The sequence below is a fragment of the Sparus aurata genome, chromosome 22 (genome assembly GCF_900880675.1).
Source record: "Sparus aurata chromosome 22, fSpaAur1.1, whole genome shotgun sequence".
NCBI lineage: Eukaryota > Metazoa > Chordata > Actinopteri > Spariformes > Sparidae > Sparus > Sparus aurata.
In genome coordinates, this window is record NC_044208.1 from 26,643,542 (window position 1) to 26,664,400 (window position 20,859).

The window sequence follows — 20,859 nt, forward strand, 5'->3', positions numbered from 1 at the left end:
ACTGGAGGCAGAAGTGAGTCTTGTAAAATGAATTATTAATGCCACGCGAGGCTCCCCTTCTCCGACTCCGAACAATGTAACTTGCACTGGTGAATTCATCCGAGCTCTTTAAAATCAAGGTCTCCGCCGCTCGGCTTTCATGTTCTGACAAGGGTTCAGTCTCCTCCGAAGCCGCGAGACATTCCTTGATTACCGGCGATGTCCAAGTGTTTTTTTCTCGGAGACACCCCCGGGTCCTGTCGGGACAGAGCGCGTTATTGTTGGGATACCTGCATAGTTGCGTGATTGGTGTCAAATAAACACGGTGCTGAGCTGCAGTGCTAGAGGTCTTTTTACCTGTAATTATGGCATGGCTAGCTTTCCACCGTGGGACGGCTGCCAGCTTGCTTTGGCTTTTATGGGGCTTCTGGTCCTTTCTTGTGGTTGTCATGCTGCAATTAAAACTGTCTCCAATCGCTGGGTGGCAAAAGGCGCTGAGACAGACTCTTGTCTCTCTCACACACACAGACACACATAGGCATGTGTACTTGTATACACACACGCGCACACACACACAAACACACTGTGGAGCCTCTGGCTGGAGGCGATGGGAAAGCGTATGATATAGGAAAAACATAGTTAATTACATTTGACAGGTATCTATTAAAGTGCATTCTTAGACCTTAGAGGCCTTCACACATCTAATGGAAATACACACTCTGCTGCTGCCCATGAATAATAGGGCTTCCCAGCCAAAAGCTTTGGCTTTTTTTTCCCCCTTATCTCGCCAAACATCAAGCGTCTGTCAGCGAATAGACAAATCACCACTAATCAAATCCGCAAAAGTATAAACCAAGGTCTTACACTGGTATTCAGATGCTTTTTAATTAGTTATTCAGGGATTCTTTTCACTTTTAAGTGAACAAGCACTTGAATCCCTCCTCCACAGAAGCACCAGCTTGCCTGTTTATTACAGACAATAGTTGTATGATTGTAATCACAGCACTTTCCCTTCTGATTTTGCAGTTATAGGGAGGACGTATGCATCGAAGATATGCCTGAATTGTGACCTGCCCGGGGGGGTAAAACGTCCAGATGCGACCGAGCAACGTAAAACAGCGCTTTGACATCGACAGTTGTCCGCGTGGTCGGTCTGCGGATTTGTCATTCCCTCCGTCATTCTCTGCTGATCCGTCTGCCAGTCTACCTCTCTGTCTGGTTTGTGGGTTCATCCCGTCTGTCTCCCCATTCTTTACCGGTCTTTCATCTAATCTGCCTGAAGACTCTGTCAGATCAGCTGTCTTCAAAATCCAATTTAGGCGCTTGACGCAAAATATTCCAGGCAGGAAAGGAGGAGACGGACTCATCACGTAAAATATGTGCATTGCAGGATCTCTTTCGCCGTTCGCCTTTGAAAATATTTGAAGGAGCGCGAGTATGTGCAGTAAAACACTACGCTTTCTTGCTCTAACGTACACACTTGAGGAAAACCGAATAAAACAATCTTGAAATGAAACAATTCTGCAAAACCCTTCATTATGTTAAGTGTCTCAGTTTTTGAAAACACTTCTACAGAGCAAAACAGTATGGATGAGGTTATAAGCTTACATACAGTAGGCCCATGTTAAATAGTTTTTACACATTTATTTGTTTGTTTTGGGGTTTTTTTCTAGATTAAATGAACAAAATAAGCTAAGCTAACAGCTGCTGACTGTATTATCACATGTATTATCATTTCTTATTTTGTCACAGGAAACACAGAAGAAGAACAGCAGTGAAAGAGCAGGAAATGTATCCAGGATGTGAATTTGTAGCAGGAGGGCAAAAGGTGAAAAAGGGCGTTCAAACACGAGACATCGTGTCAGCTGTGGAGGTCCGTTCGTGTTATTTAGACCTTTTTTTTGCTCATCCAAGAACGCAGCTTAGATCAAACCTGGCTCACTGAAACATCTGGCATGTCTCGTTCAGGTGTGTGTTTTGGGCAAAATATTTGTTGGTATGAAAAAGTAATCGTGCAATGTGTGAAATATGAAGCAGTCGTGTCATCCTGCCCTGTTTATACATCTGACTCTGCGTAGATTCATTAACTGAAACGATTTCTAAGCACAAAGACAGGTTATCTTTTTGCCAGGTTCATGAAGCTCAAATTTCAGTCATTTCCGCTCCTGCAAACATCCATAAATGCGATGTAGGAATGACCTTAAAGGTGTATTATGTAAGAATTGGCAGCCAAACATCTCCAAATAAATAGTGGGCAGCCTGTCGCCAGAGTAACTGCTAACGCTAGCTGCTGTTACCCAGTTAGCTGTGTAGCTAGCGGTCTTGTTAGCTGACTGCTTGGGCTAGCTGGTTAGCATGCTAACTTCAGTAGATGCCTCTACAGCACAGTACGTACACTGTCGTCATCTTTGACATACATTTAGAACTCATATTTCTTCACGTTCTGTTGATGATTTTAAGTTAGTTAAATTCTTACGTATTGCACCTTTAAACATCCGTCTATTTACAGCTACCTTGTAGACATCACCGCACAAATATCTCGTCAGAAAGGTGATCAATTGTTATTCTATGGAGCTCGTATTAAAACAAACTTTACTTTTAACAGCTTTGCAGCGCGGGATCGAATGAAAAGATCGTTTACAGGGAAGAAATTTCCGATGGAAATAAAGAGAATCATAAAATTCATCACTCGTAACTGGATTTTATAAATGCTCCTCTGAATGCCGTGCAGCAAGAAAGATGAAGATACAATCAGTGGAATTGTCTCTGCTTCTGTTTCACGTCCACCTCATCATTTCACCCGCATCTGCCTCTGGAAAAGTGAGTGTACGGCGGTCTGAAGTATGCGTGAGGTACGCACATTCCCACCGCACATTCTTCCTGAATGCCATTCCTTATTAATACCAGTTTCTGTGGCGGGCAAAGGCGTACGCAATGTTGTTTTTTTTGTGCGTACACATCATTTTGTACATCTGGCCCGTAGACTGTAATTGGCCTAAAGGGAAATATTTGGTGTTACATGTAGTTCTATCAGACAAATGTGTGCATGCTTTTGGCTGCAGGCTTTAACTGTGAGGCCTGCAGAGCATGTGTCAGTGACTGCTTGCTGGCTCAGGCCATTTATTTTGTATTTGTTTGTGAGCTGAGCAGAGAGACGCTGACTTACTGACTGATTTACTGATTTGTGTGTCAGAGATATTATTGATGGTGAACCACAAAGGTAACATGGGTTAGTGTGCTAGATTTTTGCCCCCCGTCCTGATTTGCATGTTGGCCCTTTTTCCCTTCAGCACCTCCTCTGTCCTCCTTTTTTTTTTTTTTAACACTTTTGTAAAAACTCCCCTTCTCTCACTCCTCCCACACCCCCATGTTCCTCCCTGTCCTATCTCCTCTCATTAGAAGGACTTGAGGATCACACACAAAGCCGGGGAGAGATTATGATGATAGTTTTGTAGCCTGCCCCTCTTTGTCTCCGTCCACATTCCTCTAAAATGAAAGACGGCAACAATTACCTTAGTGTCTGATGCCTCAAGTCTGTTGACATCCACTTTGAAGAACAGGTCTGGTTCCCAGCCTATGGCTATAGATGCAGGTTTGTCTTCTGCAGCAATTACTGTCCACGTCAAGATGGCTGACGAACTGGGAGCGCCCATCTCTTCTGCAAAAGTTGCGTTGGTCGAGCGCCAGCGTTTGTTGGCATGGAAAAGCTGCTCTTCATGTATCGGCCAACCTTTTTTTTCCGCAGAACAATTGACAGCACGAGTTCCGTATATGTCACGGTCAGCTAGTCGGGATTCACTCTGAATATTACCACAGGTCAGGGGGAAAGGCAGTGTGCGGTATTTAAATATACCGTACATCAAAGCGTGGCAATCTGAGAGTGACATGTGAGTCTGGAAAGTGCTAATAGCCTTCCAGAGCTGATTCCATCCAACCCACCGCCCCCCCTGCCAATGTCAGAATCCAGCTGAATTTGCTCTCCAAGATGTTCTTCTGAGGTGAAAGCCAGCAGTCAGTTGTAGCTCCACTGGTAGCCGTTTCCGCTGCTTTGGTAGCGTAGCATCAAAGTCACGGGGCACACATATATTCCGCAGGATTAGAGTAGCGTAAAAGGACAGCCCCAGCCCATTCACTGTTGGCACGGCCGCCACAGCCTCGGCACAAGTGAGTTTTTAATGCATTCCATTTAACTTTAATTACTCCAATCTCTGCGAGGGCACACAGGAAGAAAAGGCCCGGGCGTTTGTGCCGAGCAGATTACCCCACTGCCCTGCCAAGTCCGCGGCGCGCTGCATCCTAAGATAGAATTCAAATTCAAATGTGGGCTAAAGAAAGTGCAGCTGTCACCCCTCTGGCCTGCGAAGCCCCAACCGGATCAAAGATGAGCTGTCCTCCTCCCCTGCCCGTGTAAAAATGAGCTGTCCTGGCCGTGCCAGTGTCTCGTCCCCCTGGGGCACCTAATCCTCCTCTCCTGACTCCACACTGACAGTCTGAATAAAGGCATTAAACCCCGCAAAATAATTACCAATTAAAACGGATGGAGAAGTCATCAGGTAGTGACTGGGGGGAGAGCAGGCAGAGGCGGCAGAGAGGGATGAAGCTTCGGTGGGTTTCTCTCCTCCCTGCCAAGAACAACCTGTATTTTCTCCTTTATGGGTTATGGTTTCGCAGTTCTGGATGACTGAGTGACCTTACAGAGTGGTATCAGACCGGGAACAGACTTCTGAAAGCTTCGAGGATGTCGCAGAAAGTTTGTGCGAGGCATCCCGACTGTGCGGAAGCCAGAAATCAGTGCAGAAGTTTTTTCTTCTTCTTCTTTTTTTTTTTTTATAAGCCACAGGAATTAAGAGTACTTGTTTTATCTGGTGCTGCGGCTGCCGAGACCTGAGATGTTGCGAAACTGCAGAGATCACCGGGCATTTGTTCTGTGTGTAACATATAGCTGCGCCGTGGCATCGGATTGCATTAAGGCCAGACCACATGTGCTAATGCCTCGAATTAATGTGTTTGTGTGTTTACTGGCCACTGTCCTGTAAACGAGCGTGTGCGTGCATGTGTGTCTGTACCTGTGGAACAGTGTTATGGGGGTGTTTGCAGTCTAGCGTGCCATGAGGCCCGGGGCACTAATCCACCAGCGCCACACTGCCGAATCCAGGTAAAGTGATCCTAAAGCCGTCTTACCCCTCTCCCTCCTCTGTTCTCCCTGCTCCCCTTTGAGCTCTGTCTATTAGCAGTGGCGGAGATCAGACTAGTGAATATCCACTCAAAAGACCAGTCTGGACCGAGACCCACATTTTGACAACTTAATCTCCTCTTTGACGGCAGACAGAAAAGGAGTGAATTGCCATGTGACAAAAGGCTTCTGACTTGACCATGTTCTTTTGAAATTCCTCCCTCTGGTACGAGAGACTCCTCGTCCTCTCACACTCTCCTCCTACAGGACCGCCGCTCCTGTTGTTTACGATTGTCATTTTTACACAATTAGCGACCGAAGCCTGTCTTTTTAGAAATACACAATCTTTCCCTCGACCGCGCGAGTCTCTTTACGAAAGGACAGATGGGGACAAAGCATAAATCTCCCGGCTTGACTCACTCGAATAAAAGGCGCCGCCATCAATCAAACTTATATTCAAATACGTGTTTATGCCCTGCGTTTCGTAACTGCTCCACCACCTAACTGCTCCTCAGTCTGAAACTCGCTGTGGTATTCCACTGATGTTGATCACTTTTGACCCAAGGGACAGTTTGCGTTGCTGATATGACTTGTCTTTTGGTTTCTGTGTCTGTGCCAGAATCACCCTGGGCTAAGTACACTGGGCGTGTACACCGCTGTGGACGTAGCAATGTGTATGAAGCATATGTGTGTGTGTGTGTGTGTGTGTGTGTGTGTGAGAACAAGAGAGGATTCATTTTATTGTCTGTGCCGCGGAGCCCATAATTAGGCCTAGACTCCCGGCCAAACACATATTTGCTGTATGTGTACACACTGTACACACACATACTGTAAACTACACTGCCAAATGTACAAAAAACCAGATCCCATGTGGGTGTTTTCATCTATCTGGAACTGTGTCTTGTCTTTGTGATTAAGCACCAGGATCAACGTAAATCTCCTCTTCTTTCATTTCGCTATCCCTCGATTAGCACGCTATGGTCAAGTCATCATCGAGCTTGAGCTTTGCTGCCGAAGTTTTCAACTTCTTATTCCATTTATTGTAAAGTGCCGCCCCTTGATCTCCTTGAGATGAAAAACTTAAGATGTTGTATCCAAAATCTCAACATCCAGCCCTATTTTTTTTTTTTCATTTCCATAACATGAATTCAGTATTGTGGGACTGGAATCTCAAGGAAAAATAATTCTCAGTCATCCCATAATTAAGAGAACTCTTCAGGGTTACGCTGTTTTTCATTACAGACAAGCTCGTCAAAGTCCACAATTTATACGCATATTCTTTGAACGGTATACTTGAACTTGAGATCTTTTCTGACGGTGTGCTTGAGTTCAGTCAATTAAAAGAAAAAAGAAAACCGTGCTGAAGCAGGCTGGAAGATTCAACAGTGGGCTGATGAACAAAGCCGACCGCCGGACTGAGTCGCAGCCGCACGCTGTTCATTGAGCTCATACAAAGTAACGATAACATAATTTCCATGTCAAAATATGGCTTTAGAAATAATTTGTCTATTTTTATGCGGTTTTCTGCACGTTTCTTTCAGTCAAGTGGATAAGCAGTTATACTTCCACTCCTGTTTTTTGCATTCAAAGTTTAATTTCTTTAGCAGGTGTTGAAATAGCTTCATAGCGAGAGACACCTTTTGTCTGTGCTTGACAGTTTGAATAACAGGCCTGTGTGCCACTGTCAGACAAACTGGTGGAGCAGAGTTTTGTACCACAGGCCGAGCAGGCGTGTGAACAGGTGACACAATCTGTAAGACAGCGTGAGCCAAATAAACTTTGTCTTATGATCATGTGATGATCCGTACAAACGACTTCCTTCACACCAGAGGAAGATGTTTTTATTCTGTAATTGATAATAAATGCTATTGTACAGGATAAATGATTAAATAAATCTTAAAGTGTCTCTGAACCTTAACAAAACATGAAAATATGTGTTACAGTCAATATTGTGACAGCTGTGAGGAAGATCTTTGGATATCAGAGATATCAGAGCCAGAGTAACCGCTAACTGCAGCTTCCTTTAGCTAGTTAGCTCAGTTAGCCATGTAGCTAGTGGTCCTATTAGGCGACTCCAGACCAGGTTGTTGGCGTTAACACCACTAGCGCAGCAGCCTTGGACTGCCAGAGCTAGCTGCTTAACATGCTAACATCAGTTAGCAAATTAGACATTTTTGACATCAACATCAACTTTTCTTCTTCTTCACATTCTGTTGATAATCTTTATTATCATTTGTAATGTTTTGAAGTAAAGTTCTTACATACTGCACCTTTAACACTACAAAAGCTGTTGTTGAAACATTCAAACTGGGGTAATATTTCAAAATGAGATTATCTAGGAGCATTTAGTCTTTTCGGAGGGCGTCTTGTGTAATTCTTCGGGTTAATATCTCCACTGACGAGACGCACGAGCACACAACAGCGTTAGCACCACAGGAACTGAGTCAGTCATTAACATGTTATCACTGTGGCCACTTTCCAACACAAGTCATCCATTAAGGTTTAAAAGAAAGGACTCAAAAATCAAATATGCCACTTAAGTAAACACGGCGTTCAGAGTGCTTGCAAGTGTCTTTTATAGAAAGCTGAGAAACTATGTGGCAGGCTAAGGTCGAAGGACAATTTGATAATTTAGGGAGGGCAAGGATTTCTCTTTTCATAATAAGAAAGCGTTCCATATAAAAGAAAGAGAAGGCCTTCAGGCCTTGTCAACCATCTTCATTAGAAGCCCCACTTTAGTCTTAATGCATTTCTAGTCATTAGCCAGGGCACAATATGTCACAAACCTCTTGAGAAGCGTATGTACACATTGTTCAAATAATTGCCCTGTGAAGGACAAACAACCAGCATGAAAAAAAGGCATCATTATTCAGGTGCAATCACTGGCGGGGACTTTCAGGCCTTTTCCCTCTTCTTTGCCATTGTTGTAGAAGGCCATCTGATGTCAGAGTGCCTCACTGAGAAAAAAAAGTGAGAATTAAAGACGGAGTGATTTGCCAAACCGCAGCATGAGAGCGTCTGTGTGGACTTAAACACTCTTTAATCAGAGCTGCTGCTGCTGCTGCTGCTGCTGCCAGGATCAACACTTGAGGATACATCGCTATAAGCATCACATTCCCTGATCTAATGATATTGTTTCATCTCGGGAGTGTTAATGTAAACTTACCCAAAACACTGTATCCGTCAGTATTGGGACAATCTGACACCCTTTAATAACAGCAGCCTTCTGGTTGTCAATCAAACCGTTGTAGATATGAAATTTGTCACGTTTGCTCAGGTTTTTTTAATTGATATGCATAGTTAATGAGCTGCTTTCTGTCAGACGGCAGCAAAATGGCAGCTTGCTCAACTAAAAAAAAAATCACCATGCATGGATGACTGCCATATTGCCTTGTGTGTCATCATTACTCTGACTTGAAGTCAAGGTTAGAACCACCCGTTGAGGTTAAGTGCTGGTGACCTCCCCCCACAACCAGTCAGGAGAACAGATCCAGCCCGTAGGACCGGCTTTATGAAATGTCTTCAGGACTACACAACGAGTCCAGCTGCCTTGACACGACATGACCAATTACCCTCACAGATATACTGCTCACTGTTTTCTCTTCATTGAGAATGCTCAGGAATTTCCACGGCCTTACGGGCAAACTGTTATTCCCTCGAGCAGCGAGCGAAAGGCAATGCACGGAAACAAACCGACCCAAGAACACACGCTGGGTCAGAACAAAGTAGTTCAACATTTTGTGGCTGGCTTTCTCACTGAAGAGTTATATAAGAAGATTAGTACCAGTTTGATGTCTTTATGATGAATATGGTGCGACAACAAGCAGCTGGTTAGCTTAGCTTAGCATGAAGACTGGAAACAGGCGGAAACAGTTAGCCTGGTTCTGTTTAGAGGTAACAAAATCTACATACCAGCATTTTAGAAGCTCAATAATTAACACTCCATATTTGATTTGTTAACACAAAGGTCTTTTCTTGTCGTCTCCAGGAAGTAACTGCTCCTTGACGTGAAACAGTCGTTCACATAACCCCCGGTTCAATAACAACCTGTTGTTTTTTTCACGCCTCCGTTTTTATACGGATGAAAAAACAAGCTATGTGTTTTAATATTGTGGTTTAGAGGCACCAGCATTGTTAAAAAAGACAGTGGGTGGCCAACTGGGTCTGAAAAGTGAAGCCACCATGTCCATAAACCTACATTCCTTCTAATGGCCAGCAGGGGGCGACACCACTGGTTGCAAAAAGAAGGCAGATTGTATTTAAGCTTATGAGAAAAAGACCCTAAATCTCCATTGATTTATTACGTGAGTGAACAGTTTGCTAATGACTCTATGAGTTTCAAGTCTTCTCCAATACAGCATCATGTTCATTTTGCAAATTATGGTCCAATTCAAAGTAAAATAGGCGATAAAACAGGGTATGAGACGGATCCAATCAGGTTATTCGGTCCAACTCCGCCCTCTCATCCAAATATGGTCATTCCTGGCTCCAAAATACAAAACAAAATGGTAACAAACAAACCAAAGGGTGGCGTCACGGTGGGTTCTGTTCGGCAGATAACAAAGCCAGGCTAGCACTTTCTCCCTGTTTACAGTCTTTGTGCTAAGCTAAGCTAACTGGACGCTGGCGGTAGTTTCATATTTATCATGCAGACATTAAAGTGGCATTATCTATAAATTGTCCATAATGAGAATAATCTTATTTTTCAAAAAATCTATTCCTGTCATTAGACACCTGGATATTGATAAAAACAATACTTTCCTTTTTTAGACAATAAAATTATTTTTATTTGGAGATGACATTTTGAAATATTAAATTTTATGATTTCTTTTGTCCGCATAGAATTACTTTAGCATCGATTGCACAATGAAGTGTAATTGATTGAATGTGTCCACTAAACCCATAAGAGTCTAAAGGAAATGAGTCCCAGGGCTGTCTTAATTTATACAGAACAATCAGAATTTTTTGGACGCCGGGTGTTAAAGTGATACCCTTATAAATAACTAAATAACAGCAAGAGAGCCGGGGTGACTCTGCAGATGTAAAGTTTCAAACCCACGCTGCGTCTGCCAAAACGGGGAAAAGCAAGGGTAGAAAAAGGACACGATTTTGGCAGCCCTTCATCAAAAGCATAAAGCAGTGGCCACAAGGGGAGAAGTAAACAGATTAGAAAAGCTATTGACATTTCCTCGTAGCAAGGAAGGGGTGTCAAATGGCAGCAAGGATGATAAGGTGTACAGGCATGCGGCGGTCCCCCCTCTCATGTTTTATGTATCTGTGATCACAACTGATCGTGAGAGAAATTAATCAATAACGATGCCGCCAGGATGTGTGGATGACACATGCCACTGCCCACCCCCACCGCCACCCCCTCTTGCCCGCCCGCCCTCCTCCTTCGACACCCCTTGCCACACTCCTCCATTCTCCACCCTCCTCCATTCTCCTCACCCCATCCATTTTGATTGGGGGGCCTGTTGTTCGCCCACGTCTAGGTGAGGGATTTTTACATCCCCAGCGTGCTTGGAGGAACTCCATATGGCCAGGATCAAAGGTGTTGCTGGGTGCATGGTTCTGCTTGGTTGCCAGCCACCGCCGTTAATTAGAAAACAAGATCAGAGGCGGTATTAAAATCCAATTAAGCCCGTATGAACAGATTGCCAAGTGATGTTCACTAATGCATTACTGAGCACCATGCAAATTTTAGTGGCAGCATTTGGCTTTATGTTATGTGTTTGTGTCATTAAGAGCGTGTGTGTGTGTGTGTGTGAGTGTGTGTGTGTGTACTCGGGAGTGTATCTGAGTGTGTCTGTGCACGTGTCACTTGCTGGCTATCCAAGGCTCTGTGACATTGCCTGATTTTTTTTTTTTCTTTTTTCCTTGATACACGGCTCTAATCTCATATAAACAATCAGCTAAAGCTCTGCAGAGCAACAACACCTATCCAACACAATAAGATTGGATGATATTGCTTCTTACAATTAAAGCATAATTGAGAATGCTGAATTATTGATCCATCATAATTGAGTTCTCTTCATTTGATTTGTATGAGAAACTAATATGATGCACAGAAAATCCAGCAGATTTGGATAAATTGCCTTGCGAGTATTTTAGGGGTTTGATACAAAGATCCGTAGCCGTTCCATTCGGTCTCCGCTGGCCACTCAAAGACATAAACGACAAGAGGGACAGGAGTTTTCCATTTAAATCATTTTAAAATTTGAGATAGCTGTCAGCAGATATAATTAAAGCATGTTAAGGAATTGGATGAGGCACATTAAAATGCGTACATAAAATCATCCTGCACAATAAGTGCCAATTTAGTCCGCGAGTTTCATTCGCCACAGCAGACAGACAGGGCATCTGTACCAAAGACTGACAAGTGGATGCAGCTGGTGGCCTATGGCCCGAAGCATCCACATTATCACAGACGAGGGCTGTTAATGTTGGGCTGAATGGAGCCCCTTTTGAGATACAAAATAGCATTCTGATTAGAAAGCCAGGAAATACACATCTGAAGTGCCGGAAATTGTCACAATGCAGAGCCACGGCACATTTGGCACAGTCTCAAGCTGAGTATAGAGGCGTAAGATCTTAATGAAGGGATGTGCCACTATCAAACACATTTAGATTTCTCGTATAGTCGTGCAGTTTATCAGTTCCTTCAGGTCATGGGTTGGGTCAAAGTGTTCTTCTTAATGTGATGAAGTGACAAAAGAATGGCTGTACGGAAGTTTGAGGTTTGCAAAGAGGATTTCATCAGTCGTTAGGACACTGAAAATGGACCTTTTAGAACGATTATGATGCAGACACCCACATTTTTTCTACCTAATGACACTGACTTAACAGTGAATGTAGCATTATTTGCAAATCCGAATTTGAAGTCTGTGTTACAATTTGTGAGCGTCTGAGTTTGTACATTGACAGAATGAATGATATTGTCTAAGTTAGAGAGACAAGCAGACATTTAAATACAACGATGGCAAACAGAAGAAAGAAAAATAGCTGTTGACAGTATTTTCATTAAAATTGCATTTTTCATAGGATTCATTGAGTCATCTTACCTGGAACATAACTGGTACCTGGAACATGTATACAATGAAGTCAAAGTAAGTACTGAAAACAAGTATAGTTTATAGTATGTTTATAGTATTTTCTGTGACTTACCCTCAATGCAGACAAGTAAACGCTGGGTTAATGGTAAGAAGGTTTTAGTCATTGTTGTATTGTATAGTCATCGTATTGTGTCCTTTCTGCTTACTTGTCATCAAATACCAGAAACATAATATGTATAACAACTTCTTGAACATAACATGAACACACTGAAGTCAGAATATCAACATCCAAACTTTGGAAACGGGACCAACCATCGTATACAATCTGCTTCCAGTTTACACTGATAAGCTTACAAGAATGATCCTTGAATATGTGTTTTCAGGTGTTGACATGGAAGAGATTATTTTGAAATTATGCTAAAATGCTCATCTGGATGGAGATTATTGTTGTTTTAAATTCCAAAACTACCCATGTACATGTAAACATGGCCTGTAATCTAAACCAAAAAAAAGGATTAACTAAAAGTATGGGCAGGGCACCCTACTTAACAAAAGGAAATGTGTTCCTAATTGCTCAGAAGGACTGAAAACTTTACTTTCTTCATGGAAAAGGGGAACAGTTACAGACTCACTGTTAAGGTTTCAGACTGTGGGATTCACCTGCATCAGGCTTCATTTGCTAGCACCTGTGCATCGTTAGCTCGTTAGGTTCTGATTGGTCAGGGCAGGTCACCTGCAACATTTATAAACCTCTCACACGGTCATGGAGGTACTAGAGCTGTTCTTTTCAACATGATGGCTGTTTGGGTAAATGCTGGGTAAGCAAAAGTTTGTTTGTGATAGTTTGACTGATTTCTGCCAAGAAGTATAACTTTTTTCTGTTTTTCAACAGGGCTTTGCTCCTTGTTATGCTGACTGGTGTGACTTACAGCTACCCTGCAAAGCCAGGTGAAGTATCAATACAGGTCAAGTATTAACATTTAAAAGTTGTTTAAGTATGTTCAACTTCCCTTAATGTCTGTCTTTAAAGGTTTTGATCCCAGCTCCTCCTATAGCGGTGGTTATGGGGCATACCCTGCTTCTGCTGGCTCCACCTCAGGTGTGATGTACGCTCCTGCAGCTTCTGGCTCTGGAACTGCATCTAAAGTCGCCACATATCCAGCTAGCTATCCGTCTGGAGGACCCAGTTACCCTCAGCCCGGTGTCCAGAGACAACCAGCTGCATCCTCTTACAGCTCTAACTCTTATGCTGCTGCACCCGTAGCTTCAGGATATGCTAGCAGCTCGTCTGCACCCAGTTACCCTCAGCCCAGTGTTCAGAGACAACCAGCTGCATCCTCTTACAGCTCTAACTCTTATGCTGCTGCACCTGTAGCTTCAGAATATGCTAGTGGCTCGTCTGCAGACTCAACAGGCCCAAGTCCCGGTCAACCCACCTTTTCCCAAGGTAACTAGTGCTAATGTGACTTACTAAAACAAACCTGCTTTTTTGATCTAATCTAACTTCTGTTTCAAGATGTCAACTGGGCAGTGGCTCCACCCAGTCCTCTCTCTGGTGACGGTGCTTCTGCAGGACCTAGTGCAGGCCAGTTTTCTGGCCCTAGCAACGTGAGTCCACCTCGCCCTCCACAGTTCCAGGGAGGTGAATTGAACAAATATGCGCAGATCGCTGAGTATGGCAATTCCGAATATGAGACGGAAGAGCAAGGCTTCCTACCAGCACCGCCACCTCCTGGTGCTCAAGCTTTGAGTGGAGAAGAATCGCCCAGAGATGTTCAACCATCAGGCCTTGACAGCCGTTTAGCTAAGTCTTTGTATCCCTATCCCAATGCCTACCTGTTCCTGACTGGCCAGCATCCTCCAGGCACTGTCACTCACTCCAGCCGCAGCTTTGAACAGGGGGCAGACAACTATGAAGACACTCACTACATGAGGTACAACTATCCTGCCAGTCCTGGTGTCCAGCAGGTCAAGATCTCTCCACCTGCTTTTGAGGTCCCTCAGAGCGTCCAGCAGCCCCGCCAGCCTGTGAGGCAAAGCGTTGGAAGCGCTAGCTATTATCAGAGTGGTGCAGCGACTGGATACAACCGGCCCTATACAGCAGCAGGTGGCTACGGTGGTAATAAGGTATGTCTCCAAGCAATCAGAATGTTGATGGTTGAGACTGGTGTGATTTTTAACTTGTTTCTGTCCTGTCTTTCAGCGTTACCAGTAAGTGAAGCCATGCAGACTTGATCTCCAGAAACAATAAAAATCTTAACCTCATGTTTGCCCTGGCTTTGTGTCTTTGTACAAGGCAACTCTGCAGTGTTAGGCTGGTATGGGAGAAAACCAATAAATAATTCTTAACCTCATGTTTGCCCTGGTTTTGTCATTTTTGTACATGGAGACCAATGTTAATGTTGTATGTGGCATTATTTGCAAATTCTGAAGTGGGTTTGTAAACTGACAGTTTGTTAGCCATGCAGACATTGAATACAATTGTAAAATTGGCACTTCTCAGTATTCTTAGACACAATTCGCTTTAAATCGGCCCAGGTACCTGAACATGTTCAAAGAACTGGGCTCGGGTTACATTTGGAATCAGTAAAAAGGTATTCCTGTGACCTGTCAGAACTTAAATCTAACACTTCGTGTGATTGCAAGTTGGGACAACAACATGGTTTCAGACGAAATTTTGGTACACAAACTTCTGTTTTTGGGTGTTTAGCAGACACTTGTCCAAAGCTACTTGCAGTTTTCACACACTGATGGCAATGGCTGCCATACAAGGTGCCAACCAGCATATCAGGAACAGTTTAGGGTTCAGTGTCTTGCCCATGGATGCTTCAACATGCAGACAAGGTGAATCAAAACAACCTAATGACACTGGCTTTAACCCTGAGCCACACACACTGGAACCTGAAACATGGCAGACAATGGGATGAGTTTTACCAAAATTGTTTCCTTTCTGCTTGTCACCAGAAATGGCTCACAAGTTTAAATGCTAAAATAAGATTAACTTGTCAGCTTCCATGTTGCTTCTTGACATGAACACACTGAAGAAGGAACAACTTCCGAACCTTGGGAATGGCACCAACCATAGTATGAATCCTGCTTACACTGACAAGTGACCGAGAATGATGCTGGAAAATGCCTTTTTAGGTCTTGACGTGGATGGATTCTTTTGAGAAAGATGCTCATCTGGATGGAGATTGTTTTTAAAATACTGTTTCCAAAACTTCCCATGTATGTGTAGAACTGGTATACAGTTATGGGGCGCTGATTGTAAAGTTGAGCGTGTTAAAAAATTCATGTTTTATTAATGGGGTTTGCTGCTAAATGTGGCAGAAAGTTAGTTTATTTTGTTACTTTTGACCAGATTTTCAGCAACTGTTGTGAACTTTGATATTCACTTCTCTCGTAAAAATATAATGCCAATGTAAAATCTAAAAAAAATCAAGATGTTAAATATACATGTTAAAATTTAAATATAAATGTTAAATCTAAATGTCAGGGTGAACCTAAATATTTAGCTAATACTCAAATTCACACTGCCTGTCACTGGAAGAACCAAAATAAAAGCTACCGAGTGCTGCGATGGCTCTACTGTGGTGGATGCTGTAGCTGTTGCTAGTCCTTTTCACAGAGTTGCTGCATTATCAACTCAGCAGCGGTTCATCAATTCTCCGCAATTGTTTGTTAACACAGAGCCAAGCAGTGCTGGCGTAATAAAGAAACAGTGTGTTTCGGCTTCTAAAGAGGCGTGATGATGACGTCTTTGAGTTTCCCCAGGTGTCCTCCTGTTAATCTAAACATGAACCTGCTGACATTTTAAAATCATATGGATGCTGTTATAATGTGTTGGGATTGAGATCCTGACCCATCAAATATCAAGTTGCTTGTCTCTGTGTAAAGAAACAACGGCAAAGATTGGGCGACCCGCCGCTGTGGCGATAATGCAGCCTCAGTCAAAAGGGCTACTGGCGCTTTCGTTGCAGATGCATTTCCTGAACCTCTGTAATGCTGCAAAAACGACCCTACCAATGTTTCCAGCTTAGCTGCTGGACATGGTGGCAGGCAACATGAGAGCACAGTGAGGAATAGTGACTAACAGTACAGCGCAATCACTCTGTCTGATGACCCTAAGAAGACCGTGGATAGCATTTGTTTATGTGGATGAGCTTCTATTTTGGTACTTCCGGTGACAGGCAGTGTAAATTTGCATTTTAACTAAATATCTAACTTCATCCGTGACATTTAGATTTAACATTTAGCAGGTAGATTTAACATTTAGATTAAGATTTAGATTTAATAGTTAGATTTAACTTTTAGCAGCATTTATACTTAAATTTAACATTTGTATTTATATTTAACATTTACACTTAAATTTAACATTTGTATTTATTTTTAACATTTGTATTTATGTTTAACATTTAGATTTAACATTTATATTTATATTTAACATTTAGATTTAACATATAGATTTAGATTTAACATATAGATTTAGATTTAACATTTAGATTTAGATTTAACATTTAGATTTAGATTTAACATTATATTTATGTTTAACTTTTAGACTTCATTTTAACATTTATATTTATATTTAACATTTATATTTAACATGTAGATTCATATTTAACATTTATATTTATATTCAACATTTAGATTATATGTATATATGTACATATTACATTATATGTTTACAAGAGAAGTACATATCACAAAGTTCACAAATATTGCTGTAAAACTAGTTAGAAATTACATAAGAAAAATTCACATCTGTTTTTTAATGGGGTTTGTTGCTAAATGTGGCCAAAAGTTGTTGTTTGTTTTAGCATGCTCAACTTTACAATCGACCCCCACAGTTACTTGAAAAGATGCATTAAAAGCTGTCCTGAACAATCTGGCCCAATATCTGCATTGCCATATGGGCAGGGCACATTACTTGACAAAAGGTCAGTTGTTCATAATTTTTCAGAAAGACTGAAAACTCTGTGTTTGGATCCTTCTTCGTGTAAAAGAGAAACAAAAATCACCAGAATAACATGATATATTGACGAATAAAACACAATTCTGTTCTGTTGTGTGGATATAAAACTGTAATGTTACGGACCTACTATAGTGATGTGCATGATCAACATTTGCAAACAATGAAACAATTGCAGTAACAGCGACAGACTCACTGTCAAGGTTTCAGACTGTGGGATCCACCTGCATCAGGTTTAATTTGCTAGCACCTGTGCATTGTTAGCTCGTTTGGTTCTGATTGGTCAGGGCAGGTCACCTGCAACATTTATAAACATCTCACACACTCATAGAGGTACTAGAGCAGCTCTTTTCAACATGATGGCTGTTTGGATGAACTCAGGGTAAGAAGCAATTTATTTGTGATAGTTTGACTGATTTCTACCAAATGGTTCAACACTTTTTTTATTTTTCTGTTTTTAAACAGGGCTTTGCTCCTTGTTATGCTGACTGGTGTGACTTACAGCTACCCTGCGAAGCCAGGTGAAGTATCACTGCTGTGAACATTTAAAGTTTAAAGTATGTTCATTAACTTCCCTAATTGTCTGTCTTTGAAGGTTTTGATCCCAGCTCCTCCTACAGCGGTGGTTATGGGGCATACCCTGCTTCTGCTGGCTCCACCTCAGGTGTGATGTACGCTCCTGCAGCTTCTGGCTCTGGAACTGCATCTAAAGTCGCCACATATCCAGCTAGCTATCCATCTGGAGGACCCAGTTACCCTCAGCCCGGTGTCCAGAGACAACCAGCTGCATCTGCCTACAGCTCTAACTCTTATGCTGCTGCACCCGTAGCTTCAGGATATGCTAGTGGCTCGTCTGCACCCAGTTACCCTCAGCCCAGTGTCCAGAGACAACCAGCCGCATCTACCTACAGCTCTAACTCTTATGCTGCTGCTGCACCCGTAGCTTCAGAATATGCTAGCAGCTCGTCTGCAGGCCCAAGCCCCGGTCAACCCACCTTTTCCCAAGGTAACTACTGGTCCCAATTTTATGGGAAGTGCAATGGCTACTCTAACTTTTGGTGTAAGAACACTGCTGTTATCTAACCTCTGACTTCTGATTTCAAGATGTCAACTGGGCAGTGGCTCCACCCAGTCCTCTCTCTGGTGACGGTGCTTCTGCAGGACCTAGTGCAGGCCAGTTTTCTGGCCCTAGCAACGTGAGTCCCCCTCGCCCTCCACAGCTCCAGGGAGGTGAATTGAACAAATATGCGCAGATCGCCGAGTATGGCAACTCGGAATCTGAGACGGAAGAGCAAGGCTTCCTACCAGCACCGCCACCTCCTGGTGCTCAAGCTTTGAGCGGAGAAGGCTCACCCAGCTACGTTCAACCATCAGGCCCGGACAGCCGTCGGGCTCAGTCTTTCTATCCTTATCCCTATCCTTATGACTACCTGTTCCTGACTGGCCAGTATCCTCCAGGCACTGTCACTCACTCCAGCCGCAGCTTTGAACAGGGGGCAGACAACTATGAAGACACTCACTACATGAGGTACAACTATCCTGCCAGTCCTGGTGTCCAGCAGGTCAAGATCTCTCCACCTGCTTTTGAGGTCCCTCAGAGCGTCCAGCAGCCCCGCCAGCCTGTGAGGCAAAGCGTTGGAGGCGCTAGCTATGAGCCGAGTGGTGCAGCTACTGGATACAACCGGCCCTATACAGCAGCAGGTGGCTACCGTGGTAATAAGGTGCGTCTCTAAGCGATCAGAATGTTGATGGTTGAGACTGATGTGATTTTTAACTTTCTGTCCTGTCTTTCAGCGTTACCAGTAAGTGAAGCCATGCAGACTTGATCTCAGAAACAATAAAAATCTTAACCTCATGTTTGCCCTGGCTTTTTGTCTTTGTACAAGGCAACTCAGCAGTGTGAGGCTGGTATGGGAGTGTTTGTACACAGTCTGGAGACACAAGTAGACATGTGATTCGATTGCAAAGATAAATGGTCTTCAGTATTCTGAGTCATTCACTGCCTCATTTGTACAGCTTAAAAATCGCCTTTGGTATCAGCCCAGGTACCTGAACAATGTATGAAGAACTGAGCTCACTTGTATGACTCGGCAAAGTGCTGTTTGTGACGTGTTGGCCCTATGGACAAAGGTTCTGGTGACGACACTCGGGTCAGCATGATTTTAATTTCAAACCATTTTGGTACACAAGTTTACATTTAGGGTGTTTAGCAGTTGCTTTTGTCCAAAGCAACTTCAGTATCTTGCCCAAGGACACTTCAAGATGCTGCCCCCCCCCCCCAAGCCACAACTCAAAATTGCACTGACATATCCTGAAACATGGCAAACAAACACAGGGTTGAGTTTCAACAAAAGCAGTAATGTTTCCTGTGCGTCACCAGAAATGGCTCACAAGTTTAAATGCTAAAATGTCATACTTTTTGGCTTCCATGTTGCTTCTTGACATGAGCAGTGAAGTCACAACAACTTTGGAAATGGCACCAACCATATGCTGTCTCCCAATTTGTTGTCTGCATCCTTTGAAGGCCAATTGCATCTCAAAGGCTCCTCCAAATGTGGCCTTCTTTTCCCTCTTCATGGAGGACGCACCACTATGAAGCTTCGCTGCTATAAATTGCCCAAGACAAGAAATAAATGATGGTGACCTCAGTTGGCACAGAGCTCACATTTAAATGCAAGTATTGGGTCTATATTCAGTTTATACTCATTTGAACATCCAAAGCCAGATATGTTAAACTTAAAGGGACCTTAAAACCTCAATGTCAGTTGTAATGCTCAGCTTGACGCCCTTTGACAAAAAGCCTTCACTTACAAATGTTCAGAGGTTGACTTATATCTTATTGTGACTGTTGAGATGTTAGACTATTTTTATTTGATAAACATAAATGGACCAAGATGAACAGATTCAGATCAGGCTGTGATCCCTGCTTTATTTCCAGACTGTAAAACCTATTAAATATTACCAAAACCAATTATTATTAAAAACAATATTAAAACAGTTACAGATGATGTAGAGTAACAGGCTGTGCAGGAGTCCCTGGCAGTGCTGCTGGGCTGGATGGGATGCCACAATAAAGACCCTGGTGTCAGTGGGACTTCATCTGGGTCGGTACTCAGAGTGTTCGGGGGTCCAGTTCTCCACTGTCCACCACATTGTCCATCAACTGGGTTTGCATGTATGACTCGATCGACGGCTGCCATGTCATTAAGAATTACCAAGAATTATAATTTCATAATGTATTTATGATAATAAATCATTACAACAAACAAAACAATTGACCAAACACTTTAAATAGGAATAATGCTTTTAAAGTAAAAAATAAAACCATATGCCATATGACACAGCCATAGCATGAAACCTGCTTCCTGTTTACACTGACAAGCGTACGAGAATGATCCTGGAAAATGTGTTTTCAGGTGTTAACATGGACAGATTATTTTGAAAAGACGCTAAAATGCTCACCTGGATGGAGATTATTGCTTTTAGAATACTGTTTCCAAGACTTGGCCTGTGATGTAGAGCCAGTAAAAAGTTACTTGAAAAGAAGCATTAAAAGCTGTCCTAAAAAAATCTGGCCCATATCTGCATTACAGTATGGGCAGACCTGCCAACATCTACGCATTTTTCGTACTCGGCATGTATATTGACCCTTAAATACGCTCGTACAAATTGCTGCACTCCAGGTA

At 42.8% G+C, this 20,859-nt stretch overlaps 2 protein-coding genes across 2 annotated transcripts; both read left to right on the forward strand.

Moving 5' to 3' along the window:
• Window positions 1–12,976: 12,976 nt before the first annotated feature.
• LOC115574314 (atrophin-1-like) lies at window positions 12,977–14,558 on the forward strand. Its single transcript, XM_030405781.1, has 5 exons — window positions 12,977–13,022; window positions 13,097–13,152; window positions 13,235–13,651; window positions 13,721–14,331; window positions 14,408–14,558. The coding sequence occupies exons 1-5, from the start codon at window positions 12,997–12,999 to the stop codon at window positions 14,417–14,419; spliced, it is 1,122 nt and encodes a 373-aa protein (XP_030261641.1). The 5' UTR covers window positions 12,977–12,996; the 3' UTR covers window positions 14,420–14,558.
• Window positions 14,559–17,478: 2,920 nt separating this feature from the next.
• Window positions 17,479–19,028, forward strand: LOC115574315 (translation initiation factor IF-2-like). Its single transcript, XM_030405782.1, has 5 exons — window positions 17,479–17,555; window positions 17,639–17,694; window positions 17,769–18,179; window positions 18,278–18,894; window positions 18,968–19,028. Exons 1-5 carry the CDS (start codon window positions 17,530–17,532, stop codon window positions 18,977–18,979), a joined length of 1,122 nt encoding a protein of 373 aa, XP_030261642.1. The 5' UTR covers window positions 17,479–17,529; the 3' UTR covers window positions 18,980–19,028.
• Window positions 19,029–20,859: the final 1,831 nt, after the last annotated feature.